The sequence below is a fragment of the Acomys minous genome (assembly GCF_964271855.1).
Source record: "Acomys minous genome assembly, chromosome: 15".
NCBI classification, from domain to species: Eukaryota; Metazoa; Chordata; class Mammalia; order Rodentia; family Muridae; genus Acomys; species Acomys minous.
In genome coordinates, this window is record NC_140497.1 from 26,044,322 (window position 1) to 26,067,212 (window position 22,891).

Sequence of the window (22,891 nt, forward strand, 5' to 3'; positions counted from 1 at the left end):
CCCCCAAAGGGGGTCACAAGCCATAGGTTGAGAACATCTGCATGGTGGTCTTCCTGGGTCTACTTAGAAAGCAGTTTGGGGAGGAGGGGGTCTGCAGCATTGGTCTTTACATTTAAAAAGAAAACTCTAAAGTGGTGTGCCTGCATATTAAAGTTGGGTGATTTCATTGCAAAGTGGCGGGGGCTACGGATTCCTCCCTCCTTGGCCCTTCACAAGTTTCAGTGCCTTCATCTGTAGCTCTCTGCAGTTGCAGCACAGCCTCAGTGCTTGGTTTGCCCTTCTGAACTTTAAATTACAGGTTCAGCTCAGCTAAAGGCACTGTTTTAACTCCATTGCTTAGGGAGCTAGAGCTGCTGGGGCTTTTAGCTCCCTCATGGAACACAGCTGCCTACCCGGGACAGGAAGTACCTGTGCAACAAAAGGAACGAAGAACCTCTACCCTCATCCCCGAAACTGGTGCTTCGAGTTTTTTTCCCCCCCAACAATAGACTCGGCTTGCACTGAAAACAACATGAGCCTGAAAACAAAGCCGGCTGGGATTTAAGTGGGCCCCTTGGCTCCTTTCAGCAGTTGTAGGCAGAGAAGGGCAAAGATATGAGTGTTAGATTGCAGACAGGAGCCTAAGACGCCAGGAACTGCCCGGCAACAAACGCTGAGACTCTCCACAGCGACACTGGAGACAAGCTATTGCAGGGATACCGAAACTGACATTTATAATTTTTTATTTATAAATAAGATATGTACATGTGGACTTTAGCCAAATGCAACTTAACAGTTCGTTTTGTATAAAATATATCTCTGTTCAGAGTGAGGTATCTAGGGAACCAGGACAGTGCACAGTCAACTTTTTCATTAGCCTGCCTTCTGGAAGACGGATCTCTTGAATAAGCTCAGCCTCCTACGCAAAAGTAAGTGATTAGAAAAGATAAATATTATGTATGCATGAAGAAACATAAATACGAGGTGAACATTTCATAAAAGCCATTAAAGCTGCTGGCTTTATGGCACATCCTTTAAACAGAGGCAGACTTACATTTTTTGGCCATTTGAGCACTCTGGAAACCGAAGCAGGGAGAAAAACAAAACAAAACAAAACAACACCTCAATAGTGACATCTGTGAAGGCTCATGGTAACTTAGAATACTGTACTTTCAGGGTGTCACTGCCTCCTTCAAGCCCGTTGGCTGATTGTGATTTTGCTGTTGCTACTGTGATGAACAGTATGCAAAACGCCACCCACTCTTGTCACTGCATAAGAAGACCTGGTCCCTCTGGGAGACAAAAGTGAAACTCCTTAAAAAGATAAATGAACCTAGTATCTGGGGAGGATTTTTGTCCCAGGAAAGGAAAGCTAGCCCTCCAGTTAAAGGAAGGCTTCCAGGGTTCTGGTGGCAGACGTCATGGCAACGCACAAGTTCAAGTCATCCTCAGACCCCAAGCAGAGCCATGTTTACAGGTCTGAGTCACAAGGCAGAGAATTGTGGCAGGGCCTAGTGCTGCGAGAGGAAGAACCGCCTTGGGAGGTGGCCGTCTTTTCTCCTTCAAGCACGTCCATCGGGTTGGTGTAGGCCTTGGGCGGTGGCCGTGGCATCGGGAATCCAACCTTGAGCTTGCTAGTGGCCCTATGCTCGCCGGGAGGAGTCCGATGCTGACCCCCGCTGTAGTACTTGATTGCCGGTGTGAGTGCAGGCTCAGGCCAGTCCACGTAGACGGTGCTGATGCTGCTGCGGCGCGGACCTGAGGGGGGCGCCTTGCGACAGCGGCGACAATGCTCTTTGCACCAAGGCGCAAAACTGAGCGCCAACGAGAAGCCGCCCAGTAGCAGCAGGCAACTGCCTAGGTAGCCCAGCACCAGGCTGTAGCTGACCTGCACGGTGACCGGGCTGTTCGGGGCGGCCAGGACGTCGCGATCCGCCAAGAAATGGTTGTACCAGGAGACTGGGATGAGGCTGAAGAGGCCGGCGGCAAAAAGCACGACGCCCGAGAGGCCGGCTAGCCCGAAGTGGGGCTCATCTTGCCAACAGCGCACGCCGAGCGACGCCAGCAGCAGTCCCACGGCGTTGGTGGCCAGTGACGTGATCATGAGTCCCCGGGCCACCTGCACAGGCTGAGTCTCGAAGTAGTTCAAATCGTCGGGCTGGCCGCACTGGCGCTCGCGGCTGCTCTGTTCACGACATATGTCCCACAGGCCCTGGTACAGCACCACGTCCATCGGCTGGTCCAGAAAGCCCTTCATCAGCCGCCAGCCAGGGGCCAGTGTACTGATGAGATTGAGCAGCAACCCGCAGGGCGTGAGCACCATGCCCAGAGTCATCACCACCGGCGTCCGCATCTCGCGTAGCCTCGTGGGTCCTCAGCACCTGTGCCTGTTCCTCAGCGCACCCCAACCCCGGGGTCCCCAAGTCGGAGAGGTGCCAGGCTGAGTGGGTAGTAGCGATGCTCACTGCGCTCTCTGGACTCTCTTTGTCTCCCGTGCGGGACTGTTCCCACTGAGTCTCTCACTCCGAGTCCCCTCCTCTCTCGCGTCTCGACCGCTCCGCCCTCTCGCCCAGCCAGTGTCCCTAATCGAAACTAGCTCAGAGTCGGGTCAGACCGAAACCGCGCGCCCAGGTGCGCCCCCGCGGCCAAACCCTACCCAGTGGGAGGGACGGGAGCGGCGGGGCCACTTGGCAAGAGGCGACCTCGGACTCTGAGGACCAGGACACCCCACCCAAGGCCCGCAGCTTCGCCCCGCCCGCCCGGATGGCTTAGGGATCGAGCAAAGGTCGTCCCGCCCTGGCTCCCTGGTGCCTCTCTCCTTGTAGGCGGGACAAGGGGGCGGGCTGCTCCTGTGGCCTCACCTGTCGCCAGGCGGTGCACCAACCTTGCTCCTCAGTCCATCTCAGGTCGGAGAGCCCTCCCCACCCCACCCCTTCCGAAGTCTCCCCGACTCTGCCCATAGACCCTGCTGACACAAGTCGCCCTCCACCCTCAGGTGGTGACATGTGTCCCTTGAAAATTTTGAGCTGCCACCGGCAGCCACTCAGCGCAGAGTGGTCGGCCCGGGATGCACAGGACCGGTGTGCATCCTGTTTTCCAGGCCCCAGGTGTGTCCAAACAGTTCCACTGTGGAAACCTTGCTAGACTTGCTTAATAAATACTCCACGATATGCGTGAAGTTTAATTCATAAGAAAGGGAGAGTATTTCTGGGTTGAGAAGTTGCAAAAGAGTTTTCTTTGCAGTCTTGTAAAAAAAAAAAAATTGAAGCGGACTTAAATAGGACTTGGCAGGCCTAGAACATATTGAAAAAAACTATGGATCTGCAAATGTTTTCAGATAAGTGTAAAGGGGTGGAATATGCTTGATTGTGGCCCAAAACTTGCGAACTAGCTGGGGTTTTTTTTCCATGAAAAAAGACAAACTTACAATCACAGAAGTATAATTAGAAGAGCACTTTATTCTCCTTGATTGGTTAAAAAATGAAACCATGAAAATCTGCACTGGCAAAGGTAGGAGCTAGCTAACGAGTCCTGATGTCGCTGGTTTAGTGTACAGCTTTCAATAAGGCAACTTAACAGAATACAGTGTTTATAATGCATATGTTTAGGTTTCTTTTTTAAAGTTTTTTTTAAAATAATGAGCATATAATAAGCCACAATAATGATTTCATTATGATGTCTCATACATGTGTGTAATGTGTTTAGCTCATTGAAAACCACCTGCTTCGGCATTGGTTTTCAAATTCATCTTAGCATTCCTGCTTGCCTATGTATGAGTTATTTGCACTCTCCTTTGATTTTCACACTAAACTGTTTCCCTCTGTAAACACCTGTAAGTATTTGGCACTTTATATTTGGGCAAGAGTCCTGCTTTTACTTTAAAAATGTTCTTTTATAATATTTTTCTATATTATCTATATTTCTTACAAAAGAAATATATTTTTATAATTTATTACAATTAAAACTAATAAAATCATCCAGTTTAGTGTTGTAACAATTTTGAACATTCTATGGTGAACAACCCCGGGGATGAGAGCCACTACTTTTTAAGGGCATATTTTTTTTTTTTCCAGAGCTGAGGATCGAACCCAGAGCCTTGTGCTTGCTAGGCAAACGCTCTACCACTGAGCTAAATCCCCCAACCCCTAATGGCATATTTTTAATTAAGTTTTTAAAAAGATTCTATTTTTAAGCCAGGCGTGGTGGCACATGTCTTTAATCCCAGCATTTGGGAGGCAGAGGCAGGCGGATCACTGTGAGTTCAAGGCCAGCTTGGTCTACAAAGCGAGTCTAGGACAGCCAAGGGTACACAGAGAGACTCTGTCTGGGAAAAAAAGATGATTTTTTTTTAAAACAATGTGTATACAACAGAGGACAAGATACAGAGCTGTAGCTTGAGATGGTTGTGAGGCACCAGAAGTGGGTGCTAGAATTAACCCCTCATCTTATGCAAAAGCAGGAGAAACTCTTAATCACTGAGCAATCTCTATATTTAAAAATAAGTAAATTGTGGCTATGGGTTTTGCCCTGGCTTGCTTCCTGTTGATGTGATAAAACGCCAAGCAAAGCCAGCTTGGGAAGGTCAAGGTATACTTGGCTTGACTTGCACGCTGATCACAGCCCACTGTGGAAGCAACTCTGGGCAGGAACCGAAAGTGGGAACCTGGAGGCAGGAACTGAAGCAGAATCCGGAGAAGGGGCCCACCCCTTACTGGCTTGCTCCTCAGTCTTGAGCAGATTGCTTTAGCATACAACCCTGGACCACTTGCCCAGGGCTGGTACCATCCACAGTGGGCTGGATCTTCCCACATCAGTCATTAATCAAGAAATACCGCCCACAAACGTGCCCATGGGCCAATCTGATACGTGCAATTCTTCAAATGAGGCTCCCTCTTCAAGAGTGACTCTAGCTTGTGCCAAGTCAAGGCAAAGACACCAGCATATGGACCTGTGATAGCATTTACTGGCTTACTCATTTATAACTGCATAGTTTTGCAGCATGAGGCACACTCCCATCACACAACTGTCACCAACACCCTGTCTGTTAAACAGTGATGCAGGTTCTTTCATCCCTGAAGCCCTCACCACCACTCTACCTTACCTTCACAGATTTAACTAGATTCTCATTCGAATGGAAGTCAGCTGGGCTTGTGGCCAGGGTATTTGGCTAAGAAGAATGTATTCAAGGTTTATGAGTGTTCTAACTGCATAAAATGACCACATGCCTGTTCCATGGTGTTGTAAAAGGGAAGTTGGGGTTTTTCTTTTCTTTTGTTTGTTTTGTTTGTTTTGAAATTGCAGAAGTGACAGACAGAACAGCCAGAGGCATCAGGAAGAGTCCAGAGGAGACAAAGTAGTAGGCTGAGCACGGCCAGCAGACTGGAGTTGAGACGCAGAAGCATAGTGGGGAGACAGAAAGAGAGGGAGGTGTGGGAGGGGCAAAAGGAAAGAGAGAATAGCTGAAATTGCAGGGTTATAAGGATTAGAGTAGCTGCGGGGAGGGAAGTCCATGAACTGGAGAAGCTTAAGGACGGGGAGTAGGTGAGAAGAACTAGGATGCTGTAGTAAACGCTGAAATGTGTAACAGGTACTGTGACCCTGAGGGGGCCCTGGAGGCCACCATGCTCTTTGGTATGCTAATAGGGACCACAGAGAGCCATGTGTCCCTCTGCCAGTGATAAGGAAAATGGCTCCTTCCGGTAGAAGGGACCCAGTTTCACAATTTCCTGGGGAATGCTGGCTTTTGTCTCACTGCCAGAATTTGGGAACGTAGAGTTTCCTTTGGACCTGACATGTACCGTAATTCTTCTTTTTCAAGGCTAAATAGTGTTAGCTATGGTGTTTGTGCCACTTGTGTTTATTGTATCACCTCTCAATACATGTTGGGCTAGTTCAGCCTTTTAGCTACTGTGAGCTGTGCCTTGACATCTTTTTGAGACCGGCTCTTAATTCTTCTGCAAGTCCATGGAGCAAGTCCACAAGTGGACTTGCTCCATCATATGGAAAACAACAGCACAACAGCATCCCTTTATAATTTCCCCTCAGCCACAGGAGTTCTGCTTCCTCTGACCTTTATTTATTTATTTTTTAAATATGTTTCAGTTCTCTCTCCCTCTCTCTCTCTCTCTCTCTCTCTCTCTCTCTCTCTCTATGTGTGTGTGTGTGTGTGTGTATGTGTGTGTCCATGATGTATGTGTGTGTACACATGCCACAGTGCATATGTGGAGGTCAGAGGACAGCTCCGCGGAGTCAGATCTCTTGTTCCACTGTTCTGGAGGTTCTGGGGTTGAACTTGGGTCTCCAGGCTTGTGCAGCAAGCACCTTTGACTGCTGGGCCATCTTGCCAGCCCCACCGCCTTTAGTTTAAATAGATCTTCAGAGAATCCAATTTCTCCACTTTTAAAAATACTTTCAAATTAAAATACTTTTTTTTTTTTGCTTTAATGCAAAGAACAAAGATGGATAGTTGTTGGTGTTTTCTACTGGGGTTTCTGCAGGTATTTTCAGAAAGAATGGGGGAAAGAAATGAATTTTTAAGATGAATGTAGCAGTGTGTCCTGGCAATCCCAGGGTTTGGGAAGCTGAGGGAGCAAAGTTGTGAATTTGAAACCCGTGTGGGATTCCTAGTGAGACCCTGTAAAAGCATAAAGAGGCGTTTGTTAGTGGTTTTGTGGGATATCTGTTGTTTACTTCAAGACTCACCAGCATGGATGGGCTTGCTTCCATCTCTCCTGCAGTGGGACTTGTCGGAACAGATTGCTGTTGGCTCTCAGGAAGTGGGATGTCCAGAAATGGCCATCCTGACTTAGTTCAAGCTGGCATGAATACCATGTAAAAGACATTCTCTATGGCCAAGTATTAGAAGCTACTGACTCTGTCCTCCCCAACTCCCACATGTCACCATACTCTCAAGACAAAAGATTCTCTGGAATAGAAGGGCTGGATCCATTAAGAGATGCTTAACAGGGCCAGTCCCTAGCTCAGTGGTAGAACACTGACCTAGCAAAGCCCAAGGAGTTTGATCAGTATAACTGCAAAAATAAATTGAAATGGTGAAATTGCAGATGTTTGCCTAAAAAGGGAACAAGTCCTGGGATGAGTTCTAACAATTTTAAACATCCAGACTAGATTGCTGTTAGTCAGCTTTTCTGTTGCTGTGACAAAACACCTGAGGAGGCAACACTTGTTTGGCTCAGTGTCAAAGGTTTCTTCGCCCGATAACTTCCTCCTTTCTCTTCTGTGGTAAGGCAGTGGATAACAGTGGAAGGGCATGGCAGAGGAAACATGCTCATACTCTGGTAAGGAGGGGCACTGGGGACAAAAAAATCTATGTTTCAAAGTCACGCCTCTGGTGGTTTACTTCCTCAAGCTAAAGGCCACCTGAATGCCGGTTCAGCTGTGACCTCAGCAATGGCCCACGAACTGGTACCATTACCCTCTTAGTGGCCACACCTCTGAGCACCTCTGTTTCAGACTCAAACCTTCAACACGGGAGCCTCTGGGGTGTCTCCCAACTTCACAGCGACAGAAGTGAGTCTATATAGGATCGGGATTAAGAGCGTTTGTCCGCAATAGAATGAAAATCCCGGAAGACACACATTGTTGCACTGAAGACACACTGGCGAATAGAGAGTGACGTTATGAATGAAGCTGAGGAAGTTTTTAACAAGGGGGATGTCCATAAAGCGAACGAGCTGTCACTCACTTGGAATTGGGTGGGGCGGAACCTTAATGGCGACCCCTGGCTGCGAGAACACATGTTCAAAAATGTAAGATGGTCACTTGTTCTTTTTACCCGATAGCTTTTGATTACCACCATCCTTCTTCCCATGATGCCTTGCGGCCCTTGTAATTAAATTTAGGACACGTCAGAGTCTTCCCGTTATGGGAGGTGTAAATGGCACACCATAAATTATACATAAATAGCCTATAAATGACTGTTTTAGTTTCTTTGTTGTTGTTGTTGTTGTTGTTGTGGTTGCTGTGATAAAACACTATGACTAAAAGCAACTTAGTAGAGAAAAGGGTTTATTTCATTAATCACTTCCAGGTCACAGTCTATCATTAATGGAGAACCAAGACAGGAACCAGAAGGCAGGACCTCTGACCGGGGAACTGGCTCACAGCAAAGGGAGCACAGAAGAAGCCTTGGAGGATGCTTGCTGGCTCCCACACAGGTCTATGCTTAACAAGCTTTCTTATACAGGACCACCTGCCTAGAGATGGCGCTGCCAACAATGGACTAGACCCTTCCACATCAATGAGCGATCAAGACTATCTGCCTCCCATCCCCACAGGCCAATCTGATCCAGGCAATTCCTTGATGGAGGCCTTTTCTCTCAGATGACTCTAGGCTGTTCCGGGTTGACAGTTAAAACTAATTAGGACACCGACATGCAAGAGAATGCACATAGATGAGGTAGAGCTGTTTGTATAGTCTGCATATATCCTAACAGCTGTATCTTAAACCCAGGACAAATAGCTATCTGAGGTGCCTATTTAACATATCAAAGCAGACCTGGCCACCAGGTTCTCTCAGCATCCCCTCAGCCCCTACCTGTTACAGGGCATGGCTGGCATATCCTGCCCTGTACCTTAAACTTCTCCAGCCCAAGGGCTGGGCTGTCCTTCCGATAGTTGCCCTTCCTTATATAAACCAGTCATTTTTGTTACCCATACCTTTGATCTACCCTTTACCCTCCTGGCCTCTTGGTCTGGCTCTCACCACCCCTACCTTCTCGTGCTATATAAACCAGGTGCACTGGCTGGTTTTGTATCGGCTCGGCACAAGCTAGAGTCATCAGAGAGAAGAGTCTCAGTTGAGGAAATGCCTCTATGAGATCCAGCTGTGAGGCATTTTCTCAATTAGTGATTGATGGGGGAGGGCCCAGCCCATGGTGGGTGGGGCCAAAACTGGGCTGGCAACGGTCCTGGGTTCTCGTGGCTGAGCAAGCCATGAGGAGCAAGCCAGTAAGCAGCACCCCTCCAGGGCCTCTGCATCAGCTCCTGCCTCTGGGTTCCTGCCCTGCTCGAGTTCCTGGCCTGACTTTCTCCAATGATGGACTATGATCTGGAAGTGTAAGCTGAATAAACCCTTTTCTCGCCAACTTGGGGTTTTTTGTTTGTTTGTTTGTTTTTTTATCATGGCGTTTCATCACAGTAATAGAAACCCTAACTAAAACACTAGGAAAAGCCATTGTCCCAAAGTCTGTGTTCCCTTTTTCTTCTGAGGCTCTGAATGCCCTTTCTTCTCCCCCAATGGTCCTGCCTGCTTCTTCTGAGACGAGCAGCACACTCAAGAGCTTTGCCGGGTGCTCACTTCCTGTGCCTATTTCCTCTTAGCCTAGGGTAAGTTACCTTGCCCTATGTTGTACCTTCCATCACCCCACTTCTGTCAGGACGTCTCCCACGTCCCTTTGTGCCTCCGTTCTAGCTAGTGTGTACTTCCTATGAGCCAGGGACTGCTTGGTCATCCTCTCTCTTCTGTTCTAGAGCCCCCGCTTGGTGCCAGCCCACTCAAGCAACTGAGTTTGTCCCCTTTGTGCTATCTGGTCTTCCATACTGTATCCATAAAGTATTCTCAGCACTGGGTGCCTGGTCAAAATAGATGGTTATACACATCTCCAGTAAACAAGGCTACTTACCCCCTGCCCTCCGCATATAAGTAAGGACCAACAGGCAAGGTCTAGAGACTCGTGACCAAGAAATGGAAGCCCCTGGGGAAGTTTTCTTCCACTGCAAATAGGGAAAAATAGGGAAAGAGGGACTCACACTGAACATAGCATGACACCACAGAGCTGGTCTTTGTTTCACAGGCTCCTGAGTTAAGACTGAGAACCAAAGCATGACTCAGAACTACAGGGCACTAATGAGAGTACTGCCTGTGCCAGCTGGCCCTCCTTTCTGAAAAGCACTCCGCCTCCCCCCAAGTCTGGTAAGGATCTGTTGACAGCCCCAGAACGCAGAGTAGAGTGTGAGCATCCAGTGGCTATTTCTATGAACTTGCTGGGCTCCCCATTAGCCTTCAGGGCTTGCCCCCTCCACCACCCCACCCCCATCCCCTGACTCTGAGCCCCCTAGCACAAAGTTGTGACCTTCTGCACTGATTTCACTGTGGAAACTCACACCTTGAATTGTGGTTGGTCAAGAGAAGTCACTAACCACATCACTTTGAGGCCATCAGATGTCACCAGGTTCTCCATCTCTGGTCTCCATATTTTACAGTCCAGTAATTAAGGATGTAAACATTACTGCTCATCTTCCTTAAAGCCAATTCAGTGAAGTCAAGAATAAAGTTAAACTGAAAAATAAATATCCTTTTCTCTGTTTTTAAATGAAGGCACTGCCATAGAGTGTTGACGCCCCATGTTGCTGCAGAGTCTGCTAGTTTTTATTATGTTTTATCTGCGTATACCTACTATTATAGACTGTAGATAAAACCTTGACTTAAAACTGGCCCCTAGAAGCTCACTAGCACATCACTCTACTTGTTTGCTCAACCTTTATTTTTCTTGTTTTACTTCCTGTCTATGAGATAAGTTTTCCTCCACTTCACCATTACACCATGATGTGTTGTTCTTACCATAGGTCAAAGGCAAGAGGCTGATTAGACCAGAACCCCCAAAACTGTGGCAATGATATTCCCTCCTTTTCTGTGTGTGAGGGGGATTGTGCATGACTGGGTAACTCTGTGTGTATGTGATTCTGTGTGTATTACTGTGTGTGACATATGTATGTGTCTGTGTGTGTGTATGTGTGGTTGTGTATGACTGTGTGACTCTGTGTGTGTATGAGATTGTGTGTGTGTGTGTGTATGACTGTGTGACTCTGTATGTGAGAGAGATTATGTATGTGTATGACTGTGTGACTCTGTGTATGTGATTCTATGTATGTGTGTGACACATGTATATGTGACTAGTGTGTGTGTGTGTGATTGTGTATGACTGTGTGACTTTGTGCATATGTATGAGGTTGTGTATGTGTGACTGTGTGTATGTGACTCTGTGTATGTGATTCTATGTGTGACATATGTGTATGTGACTGGTGTGTGTGTGTGTGTGTGATTATGTACGACTGTGAGACTCTGTGTGTGTGAGATTATGGATGTGTATGACAATTATGAAGAGTAAGGCTCAGTGTAGGAAAGTTCAAATTCTTTTGATGTCAAACAATGAGAGGAAATTTCAAACAAAATTGGAAGAAAAATTAGCTTGTGCGTCAGAAAAAAAGGTTAGTATTTTGTATTTGTTTGGGAAACAGTGAGAAAGCTCAGCACCTTAGTGAGCATGGACAGAGTGCACTGGTGCCACCAGGGAGAGTAAGAGCAAGCTCAGGGCGACATGCAAAACAGACTAGGATAGTGAGAGGGGAAATGTACTCAGTTTGAGTTCTAGGCCAGCCATGGCACCAAAGTGAGAACTCTGTCTCAAGAAACAAAACAAAACAAAACAAAACAAAAAATATACAAAAATCCTTGTAATCCTGCTGGAGGTAGAGAAAAGGATGCATTTCATCCTGAGACAGCGTGGAGTCTTGGTTTTCAGAGCTTTATTGTGTGGCTGACCTTTTGTTTCTGAATTAACATTTGTTCCAAAGAAATAAATAGAAAATATGGGAATATTTATTAGGAGGAGACTCACCAGAGTGTGAAATAGAAAACTGTTAAAAGTGGGTTACCAGAATGCCAGCTTGGGTTACCCTGCCGGGACGGGGTTTGCAGTTGATCGGTTTCCTTTGAGCTTTGACACAATTCCTTTCCCAAAACAGAATGATGATTTTAAAATTAAGTTGCTCAATTTCTTTTCCACTGAAGAGAAAAAAAAACATTTTTTTCCTTTTTCCTTTTGACAGTTTCACTACACTGTCACTGCTGGTGGCCTGGAGCTCCTATGTCAACCAGGCCAGCCTTGTCATAGAGATCCTCTTGCATCTGTCTGCCTTAAAGGTGTGAGGCAGCTGTCATACCCTGCCAACCTTGCATCCTTATGACAGATACTACGCTTTCATAATTGTATACATATAGTCATTTATGACCACAATTAGGTCTAATCTGATATGGAAAACACAGAGCTACTGTCTGTTTTAATGTGACATCAAACAAGTCACAGAAACACACACACACACACACTAAATAGCAAGCACACATTCCATTTCTTTTATTTCTAAGCGTTCATCTTTTGTGTGCATTACATGAAAACACTATAGAAACACACAGAAGTAGAAAAATCAGTTATAATATTCATAATTTATCATTGGCATTATTCTGAACCTTAATATTTACTTTATCTTTTCCTATAGGCTATTTTTAATATCATATCAAATCTGCTGAGAAGTATTGAGAAGCATGTTTTTTCTCTTTCTTTCTGGAGCTCTGCATACCTTTCCTGGCTGCTAGACAGGTAAGATGAGTCTCTGAATGACCTAGTATTATGTTTACAGTGTCATGCTATGTGAATACTGAGTATGTGTGAAACTACTCCAAGCCTTAAAACACAGACAATTATATATGTGTCTTACTATAAGTGTTACTAGGAGAGTTAAACTGGATTTATGAGAAAATTTTAGCCTAAAAATAAAGAGCAATAGGTACTTTACAGGAACCAATAAAACCATGAAGATTTGTTATTTTGGACAGAATAAAAATTAACCATCAGTTTTGACTGGTAGGTTCTCCAGACTTGACTAAAAAGCAATATGAAAGGGCACAATGGCTCTTTTGCCTGGGCAGCAATTCCCTGTAGTACCTCAAGGGGTGGGGCATACTGATTCACTGATACTGTTTACTAGTTAAAAGACAATGTACAGCTATCCAGGAAAGTATTATCCCTGTTTTCTGTTATCCGCACTGACGATTCGCCAAACAGAAATGGGGTGGATTTTACAGAAACCACTATGATCTGAGAAACAAGGGAGTCACACAATCACCAGCATGCATGCTGACTACCTCAGGGCATTGTCTCCTCACAGGCGGAGCGTGACAGTTGCTGTGTAAAAGCGTGTTATAAAATAGAGACCTTTATGAGCGTGAGGCTTTGAGAAGGGTCATTCTCAAGTCGGTTGGGCATCTGCTGCCTCCCCCACCTTGTAGAAGCCATTCCGAAGGGAACCTGTTAAACTCGCAAAACTTGTCAGTTGTTTGCGAAGCCTGATGCCATCAGGGAAGCCTTTCATCAGTTTTTCGGTTCACTTGAATCAACAGCAACACACAATGTCACCGGCTGGCCAAGTGTACTTGGGTCCGTGACCCTGTGAGGCTCAGAAAAGCTAGGACAAGCCCTTTCATATCTCATTCGCTCTGTCTCCTACCTTCTCTTCTCTCTTTCTCTCCCCTCCCTCCTCTCTCTCTCTCTCTCTCTCTCTCTCTCTCTCCTCTCTCTCTATTTATTTCTCTTTCTTTCCATCTGTCTTTCCTCTCCTTTCCCACCCCACATCTCCGTTTAGTGCTGGGGCATCAAGCTCAGAGCCTAGTTGTGCATGCTAGGGACATCTCCAGCCTGGACATCTTCAGCCAAGCAAACAATGAACCTCAAACAGCCTTAGAAAGCATGTCTGGTAAGCTTTCTTCCCCCATGATGGGAGGTCTGAGGTACAGAGAGGAAAGGCAGCTTGCAGAGGGATGCAAAGTACCAAAGAGTAGCAGACCTGGCCAGGGACAGAGCCAAACACAGACCACACTCTGCCACCAGTGTTTTTGCCTTTGAGCAAGTGGTGTTCTCATAACCCACCGTCTGGTGAAGCTGCTCAGGTTCTGTAGGATAGTTATAAGAGCAAGTGGGATGGTCTTTATGGAACACGTGGGGCAGAGCAGGCACGTACATGATGAGAATTGGTTCTACACACAAGCTGCTTCCACAGCACGGCACCTGTACCTCCGCGGTGGTGAAGGGGTTGGCTCCATGACCAAGATCTATGGAGGATGGCAGAAAAACGGTGTCAGGCCCAGCCACTTCAGCAGAGGCTCCAAGAGTGTGGCCCACCGGGTCCTTCAAGCCCTGGAAGGGCAGAAAATGGTGGAAAAGGACCAAGATGGGGGCCGCAAGCTAACACCTCAGGGACAGAGAGATCTAGACAGGATTGCTGGACAGGTGGCAGCTGCCAACATGAAGCATTAGAACAAAGGATGCTGGGTTAATAAATTGCCTCGTTCATAAAAAAAAAATGTTAACAAAAACTAGATAAGACTCTATTTGAATAATAATGGATTTCAAATTTTCACACTCATTGTTTCATGTCCCTAAAGTTTACAATCAATGAATTGTAGTTTAAAAACGGGTCCTATATTTCTGAAGAGGGTGGTATGGCATCGACTATGGGGCTAGTGACTTGGAGTGACTGGCAGCCTCAGTGTCTAGCTGGCGTTCTGTAGCTCTGGGGAAGAAGATAAGAGCCAACGCGGGATTCAGTTTCAAAACCAGTATGTCCCACAGCATACCAAGCAGTGGACGATATCAATAACTGATCTTTCACCCTCTCTGTGTTTGTGTGTAGACCCAAGATTTTCATACATTAGTCAAAAATTGAATGTTGAAAATGTAGCCCCTTTTAAAATTGAGCTAGTAAAATAAATAAATAGATACATTAAATGAATAAACAAAGTTGAGCTAGTTTTGGAAAAAGGGCTTCCATAAATCTTAGAATTTGGTTCTGTCTGGCCAACTTTTATGTAGAATAATAAAACTAATTCAAAATATTTTTCTTAATTATTCAAAATACAAACAAACATCTCTAAGTCTTAATAATTTTACCTAACTGGAAAACCTGGACATAAAATTCCAGGTTGGGATAATCAAGTGGACACAGTGCTCAGCTGACAGAATAAAGAGAGAAGTCGACAGAAAATGAGGGCGTGGCTTAGCTGGTAGAGTGATGGCTTAGGGTGCATGAAGTTCAAGAGCTGCTAATAGGTCCGGAGCGGCTATAATCCCAGCACTTGTGGAGTGGACTCAGGAAGATTAGGAGCTCAAGGCTACCCTTGGCCTTGAGGCCAGCCCTGTCTTAAAACGAAACAAACCATAAAGGAACTAGCTCTCTCTCTTTAGGAAACCTAGAGTGATGACCCATCCCTTACCATATATGAGCCATGTGTGGTGTGGGCTTTGGATTTGAATATATATTTCTTAAATACACAATTTTCTCAGAATACAACGCATAGGCAGTTCTATTCATGCAGTTGTCCATCTGCTGATGGTTCCCAAGAGCAAGTTTAAATACTTGCCAGATGCTGCTGCCCTTCTGGCCTGGGGAATACCTGCTGATTGGGTCCCTAGGGAGGATGCTGTCTGAATTTAGGGGGTTAGTCAGCTGGAAAACTCTTGGGAGAAATAATGTCCTCAGATGCAGAAGTCCTGACAGTGGTACTCATTTGTCACAGAGCGTGTGAAAATTGGATTATTCTTTAGGCAACAAACCCTCCACATGGAGGGAAAAGTCCTCTGCTGTACGTCCTAAGAGGGAGAAATGTCTCTGGAGAGAAATGAGCGATTATTGAACTACATGAAGTAAGGGCACGGGTCGGAAATGACACACTGTGACTGACTAGTCTAAAGTTCCATGGCAACAGGCACTAGATAATTGATAGTGGTGTTGGGGGGGCCAGGGGTCTCAGACACCCGTCCATGTTCATGTGTGTGTGACTGTACCTGTGTATGCGATTTGTTTGTTTGTTTCTTTTATCAAATTTGTTTTCTAATAATGTGTTCCTCTTATGATTATTTTCTTTATTGTTTGAGAATTTTGTACATGTGTCTAACGTATCCAATCGTAATTTACCCCCCTCTCCCTCTTCCACCTCCCCCTCAAACCCTCTAGCACATCCCCCTTCTCAACTTCATGTCATCTTCTTTTTATTCTTATAACCCAGAGTCCAATTAGTCCTTTCCATATGTGCGTGGGCGCAGGGCCATCTACCGGAGTATGGACAATCAATGCCTCCCCACTCACACACACACACACAAAGAAAGATGGTGATTCATTCCCTAACAACCATGGATCTCTCTGTGGGGTCTGGGCTTAGCAACTAGGCTAGGCCATTGAGTCCCAGGGACCTACCAGTCTCCACCTCCCCAGCACTTAGATTACAAGAGCATGAAGTCATGCCTGGCTTCGCCATGGGAGATGGGGAATCGAACTCAGGCCCTCATACTCACACAGCAAGCACTTTATCTATGCACTTTGCCAGCTCCATAGTAATGGTCTCTGAGACATGAAGTTGACTGTCTATTGTGTTTTGATAAGTGGTTCCTTGCTGATCTTGTCTTGGGCTCATTCTTGTGAGTGCATGCAGCTGGAGGACGGAAGGGTTCTCGGCTCGCAGCCAGCACAGGGGCCTCTGCCATGCCATGAATCCATCCCATCTTCATCCCAGCCAGCTGCATGCACTCACAACTTCATGCCTCAGAGCCCTTTATTATGAGGCAATAACTAACAGAAGGAGAGATAAACATGGTTTTTGTTTAGATCACAAGTGGGGGATGAAAAAAAAAGACTTTTGAGAGAGCAGGTGATGTTTGTCCCCTTAGAAGTCGAACCACTGTGTGGGGGAGATTGGTTGTTAACCAGCTGAAAAACATCCTTGAACAAATTCTGAGAGGAGGTATAAATGTGAGAGAAAAAGAAGAGGTGGGTCCTTTGAAGACTTGGGATAGTTTTGGCTATTCACTGCTGTACTTCCAGATGCTCCTAGAGAGAACCGCTAGAGGGAAGGCTTCGGGACTCCGGCTCCTGCTGAGGTTCCAGGTTCTGGTTGCTCCAGGTTCCAGCAGAAGAGATCCTGCTGATTATGCCAGGAGAATAGTTCCTTGGAACTGATATCCGTACAGTTTCATTATTGTAGTCTTTAACCTTCTTTTCCTATTGTTTAGTGAGGTAAACACAATAAACAGTATGGGTAGAGTCTATTTTTGGCAACAGGGCAAGTGACGTTCCCTAGAGTGACATAGGCATTGGGTCATAAAGGTCTTGGCTAGGTGAGTTTGTGAGTCATAGAACGTTGGGACAAGACAAAGGGCAAAAGCTCAGAAATTCTTGCGTATAGGTCAGGAATGGAGCAGGGCGGATGGTGTGGAGAAGGGAGGCAGCAGGAAGTGCGACTCTGTGTGATTCTTGTCCTCTGTCAACTTTGTCCTCTGAACTCACTTTAGAATGTTAGCCTCAAATAACTGCCATGAAAAAAGCTGACTTTTTAAAGTCCTTTTCAAAAAATATTTGTCTTATTTTATGTGTGTGTGCGCCTGAGGTCAAGTATAAGAGGGAGCAGACCATGGAGAAGAGATTCCCAAAGGAGCACACAGAAGCTTGTGTGTATGTGTGTGTGTGTGTGTGTGTGTGTGTGTGTGTGTGTGTGTGTGTATTTGTGTAGGTGTGTGTGTTTGTATGTGTGAGTGTGTATGTAAGTCTGTGTATATGTGTGACTGTGTATGTGTGTGTGTGTGTGTGTGTGTGTGTGTGTGTGTGTGTGTGAGAGAGAGAGAGAGAGAGAGAGAGAGAGGGCTTTTGCAGATTCTTTTCAGATGTTTGTAAGCCTTTCTCAACTTAAAACCTGGTCTTCATTTTGAGATCCGAATAGTTTCTTTTCTAAATATATATTTTTTAAGATTTTTATTTTTTGTTTCCCTCTCTCTCTCTCTCTCTCTCTCTCTCTCTCTCTCTCTCTCTCTCTGTGTGTGTGTGTGTGTGTGTGTGTGTGTGTGTGTGTGTGTGTGTGAATGTGCTTGGTTGGGTGGTCACAGAGACCAGAAGAGACCCTGTAGTTGGCGTTAAGGGCTCACATGAGTGCTGGCACTGAACTCAGGTCCTCTGGAAGAACGTTAAGTACTCTTTGTTCTTTCTTTCTTTCTAATTACATTTTATTCACATTACACCCTGATTGTAATCCCCTCACTCTTATCTTCCTGTCCCCACCTTTCCTTCCTCTTCCACCTTTTCCCCTCCCCTAGACCTCTGACAGGTGCCTCAAGTACTCTTAATTGCTGATCTGTTCTCAAGGCCAGAACTGAGGAGTTTCAAAGCAGGGTAACTGTACATTATGCCTGATTTGGATCTTTGTCGTTACTTATCAGCACAGTGCAGCACAGAGGAGGAGGAAGGGCTAGTTGGAGAGGTGCTGCAGTTTGGGGGATGCTGAATGTTATACTTCAACATTAGACATGCAGGCTTTGAGAGGAGCAAAGTTGACATGTTGAGCGAGGTCAGTATAATGGAGTAAGTGGAAAAAGCCAAGACTGGCAAGATGGAGGCAAAGGGGTTTTGTGGGGCAGGTGGATGGGGGAAGGACAGGCTGGGATGTGCCAGTGATTGAATCTGACTTTGGTAGTTTATGTAGCTTAGAGAGGATCACCCTATGGTGACATGAACATCTCAGATGGATGAGGGTCTGAAGATTTGCTTCGGGTGCATCGGGGCTTCATAGATCTGCTAACATTTGTAGCCTCTTTGTATCTGTTTGGAAGATTTCCTCAACTTGCAACTTGGTTTCAGTGTCACTTCAATCAGTAACAACATTTCACACTGGCCCCCTCATCTTTTTTTTTTTTTTTTTTTTTTTTTTTTTTTTGTAGCTGAATGTGCTGCTCTAGTATCTAAAGTAAAAGAGAACAGAATGTCACAGTGTCAGGTCAATCACTTGAAAATAAAAAAGAACCAAGTGCCACACTGTGTAGTTTTTTTTTTCTTCAAGCATATAAGCCTGTCATTCCCCTTGTTTCTTTTGCTCCACTTTAACCTTTAAAACTATATCTTGTAGTTCACACATTTTTATTTTCTGTTCCAATATCGTTTTCCCATCTTCTCCTTAGTGAGCAGCAGCAGACTGGGTGACCTTTTCCCTGGCCATCTTCAGACAACGAGTTCTGCCTTTGTATAACTGGTTACCTAGCAGCTATGGGTACCACCTATAGATGAAGGATGCAGGGAGAGAAAGGAAATGGGCTCTGGCCCACAAATGCCACCTCAAAGCCCTCAGGAAATGACATTAGCCATAGCTTCATGACCACAGCTTGACATGGAAAGATGAGCAAATACCTACCATAAGACTAAAAATATTGTGGAAAACTTTCTTACTCCCTGGTGGCCAACTTCCACAGTGATGGGAGGAAGGGGCCAGGCAGCTGCTGGGGGAAAGAGATCGGCGATTGCTTCCCTCGGTTCAACACCAACCTGCCAGGCAGCATTCACATACTGGTGGACCATAGTGGTACAACTGGATGTGGGGCCTATTCCACAAGAAGAAATTTTATGTTTGGCCCTGTAATTATGGTCAAAAGCCTTGGTTGGGCAGGTCATAGGCTCCAGAGTAGAATCTGTTATGACTATTTTTCTAAATTATACTGTCAAATTGTAAACATTTCTGTTCATAGCCATAGACCTGTGCTTCTCTTAACCTTGGTCAGATAAGCTTTTCTTTGCTGTGGGCAGCAGTGAACACAGAGACATGTAACTGGTCAAAGACTTGAGACTAAGATACTGAGCCATCAGCCCTAATTGGGGCATCTGTACCTACCTCATCACCACCATCAAGTCTCAGAAAACACAATGAAAGGGGTCACAGAGCAATAATAAAAGTCAAACAATGGGAACAGGTGCTGGGAATGACTTCTGCTATTTCGAGCATGACCTCCTAACAGCTATGGTTACTTCTGCAAGACTGCGACAAGATCCAGTCAACCGAAGTTCCAGAAGTGGATGACCTCCAGGCCTCAGCCCTGCCTGAGCACCTACTGACTGGGGATAGTTGCTGGCAGAGGGACAATCATTTCTTTTTTCCTTCTGGAGTGTGGTCACTAGTTGGTTTCCCATGTTGCAGTGGGTGGCCCTATGCTCATTCACACATGAGCAGTCCAAACTTGACCTAGTGGGTAACCAAAAAAAAAAAAAAAAAAAAAAAGGAGGCTGCAAAAGAGTGTGTTAGTGGGAGGCATGGGAAATGTTGGAGGGAGAAAAGAAAGGGGGGGCAGATAAGATCACATTTCATTGTAAAGATGCATAGAATTTTCAGAGATAAAGAAAAATGTAAAACTTTTAAAAGTAGAAACAAAAATGCCAAAGTTCCTTTTTTTTTTTTTTAATTACAGCACCTACCTGGGGCATACAATAGTCCTGTTATGAACCTATGTTGAATGAACTACACCTAACTTGTTTAAGAGATGTGTCAACTCCACAGCGACTCCTCCTTCCATTTAATGGAGCCACTGTTGTAAGAAAATATTCATGTCAGTTTTGATTTCCAAACAAAGTTCCACATTACTGAAAGCTTTTGGTAACTCACAAACAGTTTGTCTCTTACTATTGCCAAATCACTGCTTGGTAAAAAGAGGCCTCGCAGAGACTGCTTCCAGCCAGAGCCATGGCTCTCTGGACTGGGTTCTTAAATAATTCTGCCATCTTTCCTTGTTCGGTGGATGGTCTTATTATGATACCTTTCTGGAGTGGGTAGGCTTACATAAATAGGACACCAAGGCTTGCTCTTTTGCATGAGGCAAAAAGCACTGTTGGCATCTTGGAATGTTGAGTAAGACCTTCAATTTAGTCTTCATTATTTTTCCTTAAGGATCTTTCACGTCTCCAGCTAGGTGGCATTAAGGATCTGACAAAGGTCCCTTTTGGCATTATGATCCCAACAGACAGATGAGCCACTGGGACAGGAACCAACTCTGAAGTCATTTGTATGTAACTCATAAGATAACCCACCTTAAGAGAGGAGGGATTGGAGTTTAGTATTTCGATTCCTGTCATGATAAACATCCTAACGCCACATATATTATTATAAGCAAAGTTTTAGATTCTAGGTATAAATATTTGCGTGAATTTGATATCTCATGATAAGTTGAGATGTTTTGGTTTTGGTTTTTGGTTTTGTATGCATAAACCACAGACAGACGCACACACACATGTGCACAACACACACACACACACACACACACATACATACACACACTCAGCAGTAGCTATGATTGCCTGGGCATCCTTGCATGCAACACACTCAGCCCACATCTACCTGGTCTCTTCTCTTTTACCAGGATGTGTCACGTGACTTCTCCTGTGCTCTCCTTGCTTGGCAGACATTCAAATCTTGAGGACAGCAGGAGCCTGGCCATTCTGTAAAACCAGCTCTACCAGTATCAGCATCAGCCAGCACACCTCCAGCTAAGTAAGACAAAGTTAAAAAAAAAAAAAAGTCCTCGGAGGAGGAGCTTGGTGGGTGGAGGTCTGCTCTGTCTCCAAGGGTTCTTGTGCAGCTAGGTTTTAAGGGACTGCAGCAAAAGGCCAGCCTGTTTTGTTTTGCTTTCCTCTGACATCTTGCTCTTATTTTCTACAGAACGAACATTCTTTGCCTTTCTTTTAGATGCCATGAAGTTCGATGGCATTTTCCCACACCTGTTTAGGTACCCGGATTCTGGGAAAGGAGCGAGACTTCTTTTTTATTCACTTACCTAGCTTCTGAGCTCCTTCCCCCGCCGCCCCCCCCCCATATACGTGCCCCCTTGGGATTCACAGGTAGAGAGAAGAAGAGTGGAGGATGTATTTAAAAAAAAAAAAAAAGTTCAGACTGAAATTCTTATGTCTAAGGCCCTCCTCTCTGTGCCTGATTCTTTGTCGTTTGGCGCCCTCTTGTGGCTACCTGGGAGTACACCTACTGAGCGCAACCGCTTGCAATGATGCCACAGGTTTGTCTGTGTTTGCGGCTAGCATTCCTGCTTCCAGTTTTAGAGGTCTTTTCTTTCTTTCAGTCCTCGCCAAAGTCAGTTCCCTTCTGCTGGGCGCTCTTCTGGCGCATGGGAAGCATGGCTGACTTCCACTGTAGCCTTTCCTTGTCGTGCCCTGCCTTTGGTGAAGCTCGGCACAGCCTTTTAGCACGCGGATTCCTCCTCGCACTCTCTCTTCCGCATCTCTTTCCTCTAACAAGTCTGAGGGAGGTGAGTGGTAGAGGAGGACTTTCAAACTTGCCCCGCACTGAGGAGAATTGATGAAAATCCCCAGCGTCTCAAAGGACACCTCACTGCCAGCCTGAACCATCCCTTGGCCTTCCCTCTGAGTGTGAGGGGAGTGTGGGCTATGGCAGTGAGTGACTTTGAGAATCACTCTGCCAGTTCTGCAGAAATGGCCAGCAGCCTGATTGTCACATGCAGGTATTCACACCTCCGATGGTCAATCTCCGGGCCACTGGTCCAAACTCTCCAGGTTAAGTAGCCCACCCTGGTTTATATGACCCAGTGATGGTGAGTGTGAACTTTGTTCACTGCCTTTTGTTATTCCACAGACACCGTTATTTTTCAAAGACTAGGAGAGAAGAGAGAGGAGGAGGGTGGAAGAAGGAAGGCGAGGTGGAGGAGGGAGGGGGAGGATCATGACTCAAGTTCTCAGTTCGAATTTGCTGGAAAGGGAAACCTTGCTTTAAAGTCGACTTCACAAACACGCCAGGTCTGACCTCTCACACAGTCCAAATTGAGCTGAGCCTTTCCCTGTGATAAAGAACCAAGGCCGTGTGGGGTCTAGATGAGTGATTGTGGGTCTCTAGAGTTCGGAACAAAGGCTCGGGAGGGAAGGGGTTACCCTGTGGTTTCCAAAGTCCTCTTCCCCTTTAGTGTGGACTAATAGGGCCCGCAAGGAAGGTGGAAATTGATCGCGTTGTGGACAACTATGTAAAGGGAGAGCTACAAGGCTATTGTATTGTGTGGCTCAGGTCTCGCGTTTCTCTTTTCTTCCTGTGACACCCTCGTGTGATGTTGGTGTTTAGGCTTTGTTTTCCAGCGCCTACTTGTAGTGGTTTTCTAGGGCTTCTGGCCAGCAGAGCAACAGTAACCCAGCAGGTCGGGTGGCCTGAGACAGCCGACAACTGTTGGAGGTCAGAGGTTTTCGATGCACAGCTTCTTACAGAACTATCGCATGGCCCCAGTCATTCTTCAAGGTCAAAGTTCAC

The 22,891-nt window shown here is 45.8% G+C and overlaps 2 protein-coding genes across 4 annotated transcripts in view; one reads left to right on the top strand and one right to left on the bottom strand.

Moving 5' to 3' along the window:
• LOC311584148 (low-density lipoprotein receptor-related protein 2-like) overlaps window positions 1-22,891 on the top strand; it is a 119,769-nt gene that overhangs the window by 55,152 nt on the left and 41,726 nt on the right. The window contains exons 33-35 of one of the 2 annotated variants that reach the window (XR_014774806.1): window positions 12,277-12,377; window positions 20,046-20,167; window positions 20,991-21,080. The gene's annotated coding sequence lies outside the window, so the exon portion shown is untranslated. Of the gene's footprint in view, window positions 1-12,276; window positions 12,378-20,045; window positions 20,168-20,990; window positions 21,081-22,891 lie in introns of those variants that run through there. The other variant, XR_014774805.1, reaches the window with a different exon arrangement.
• CLDN23 (claudin 23) lies at window positions 486-2,765 on the bottom strand. 2 transcript variants are annotated; one of them, XR_014774742.1, is made up of 2 exons: window positions 1,034-2,765; window positions 486-898 (listed from the first exon to the last, which is right to left on the bottom strand). XR_014774742.1 is itself a non-coding variant. In XM_084757965.1 (1 exon), the coding sequence occupies exon 1, from the start codon at window positions 2,330-2,332 to the stop codon at window positions 1,451-1,453; it is 882 nt and encodes a 293-aa protein (XP_084614091.1). In that variant the 5' UTR covers window positions 2,333-2,765; the 3' UTR covers window positions 967-1,450. The 2 variants fall into 2 exon arrangements, 1 of the variants encoding a protein (XP_084614091.1); XM_084757965.1 differs by lacking the exon at window positions 486-898 and having other exon boundaries at window positions 967-2,765.

Excerpts from the sequence above, each read along its gene's own strand:
- CLDN23 (XM_084757965.1), bottom strand. The coding sequence starts at position 2,332 with ATGCGGACGCCGGTGGTGATGACTCTGGGCATGGTGCTCACGCCCTGC.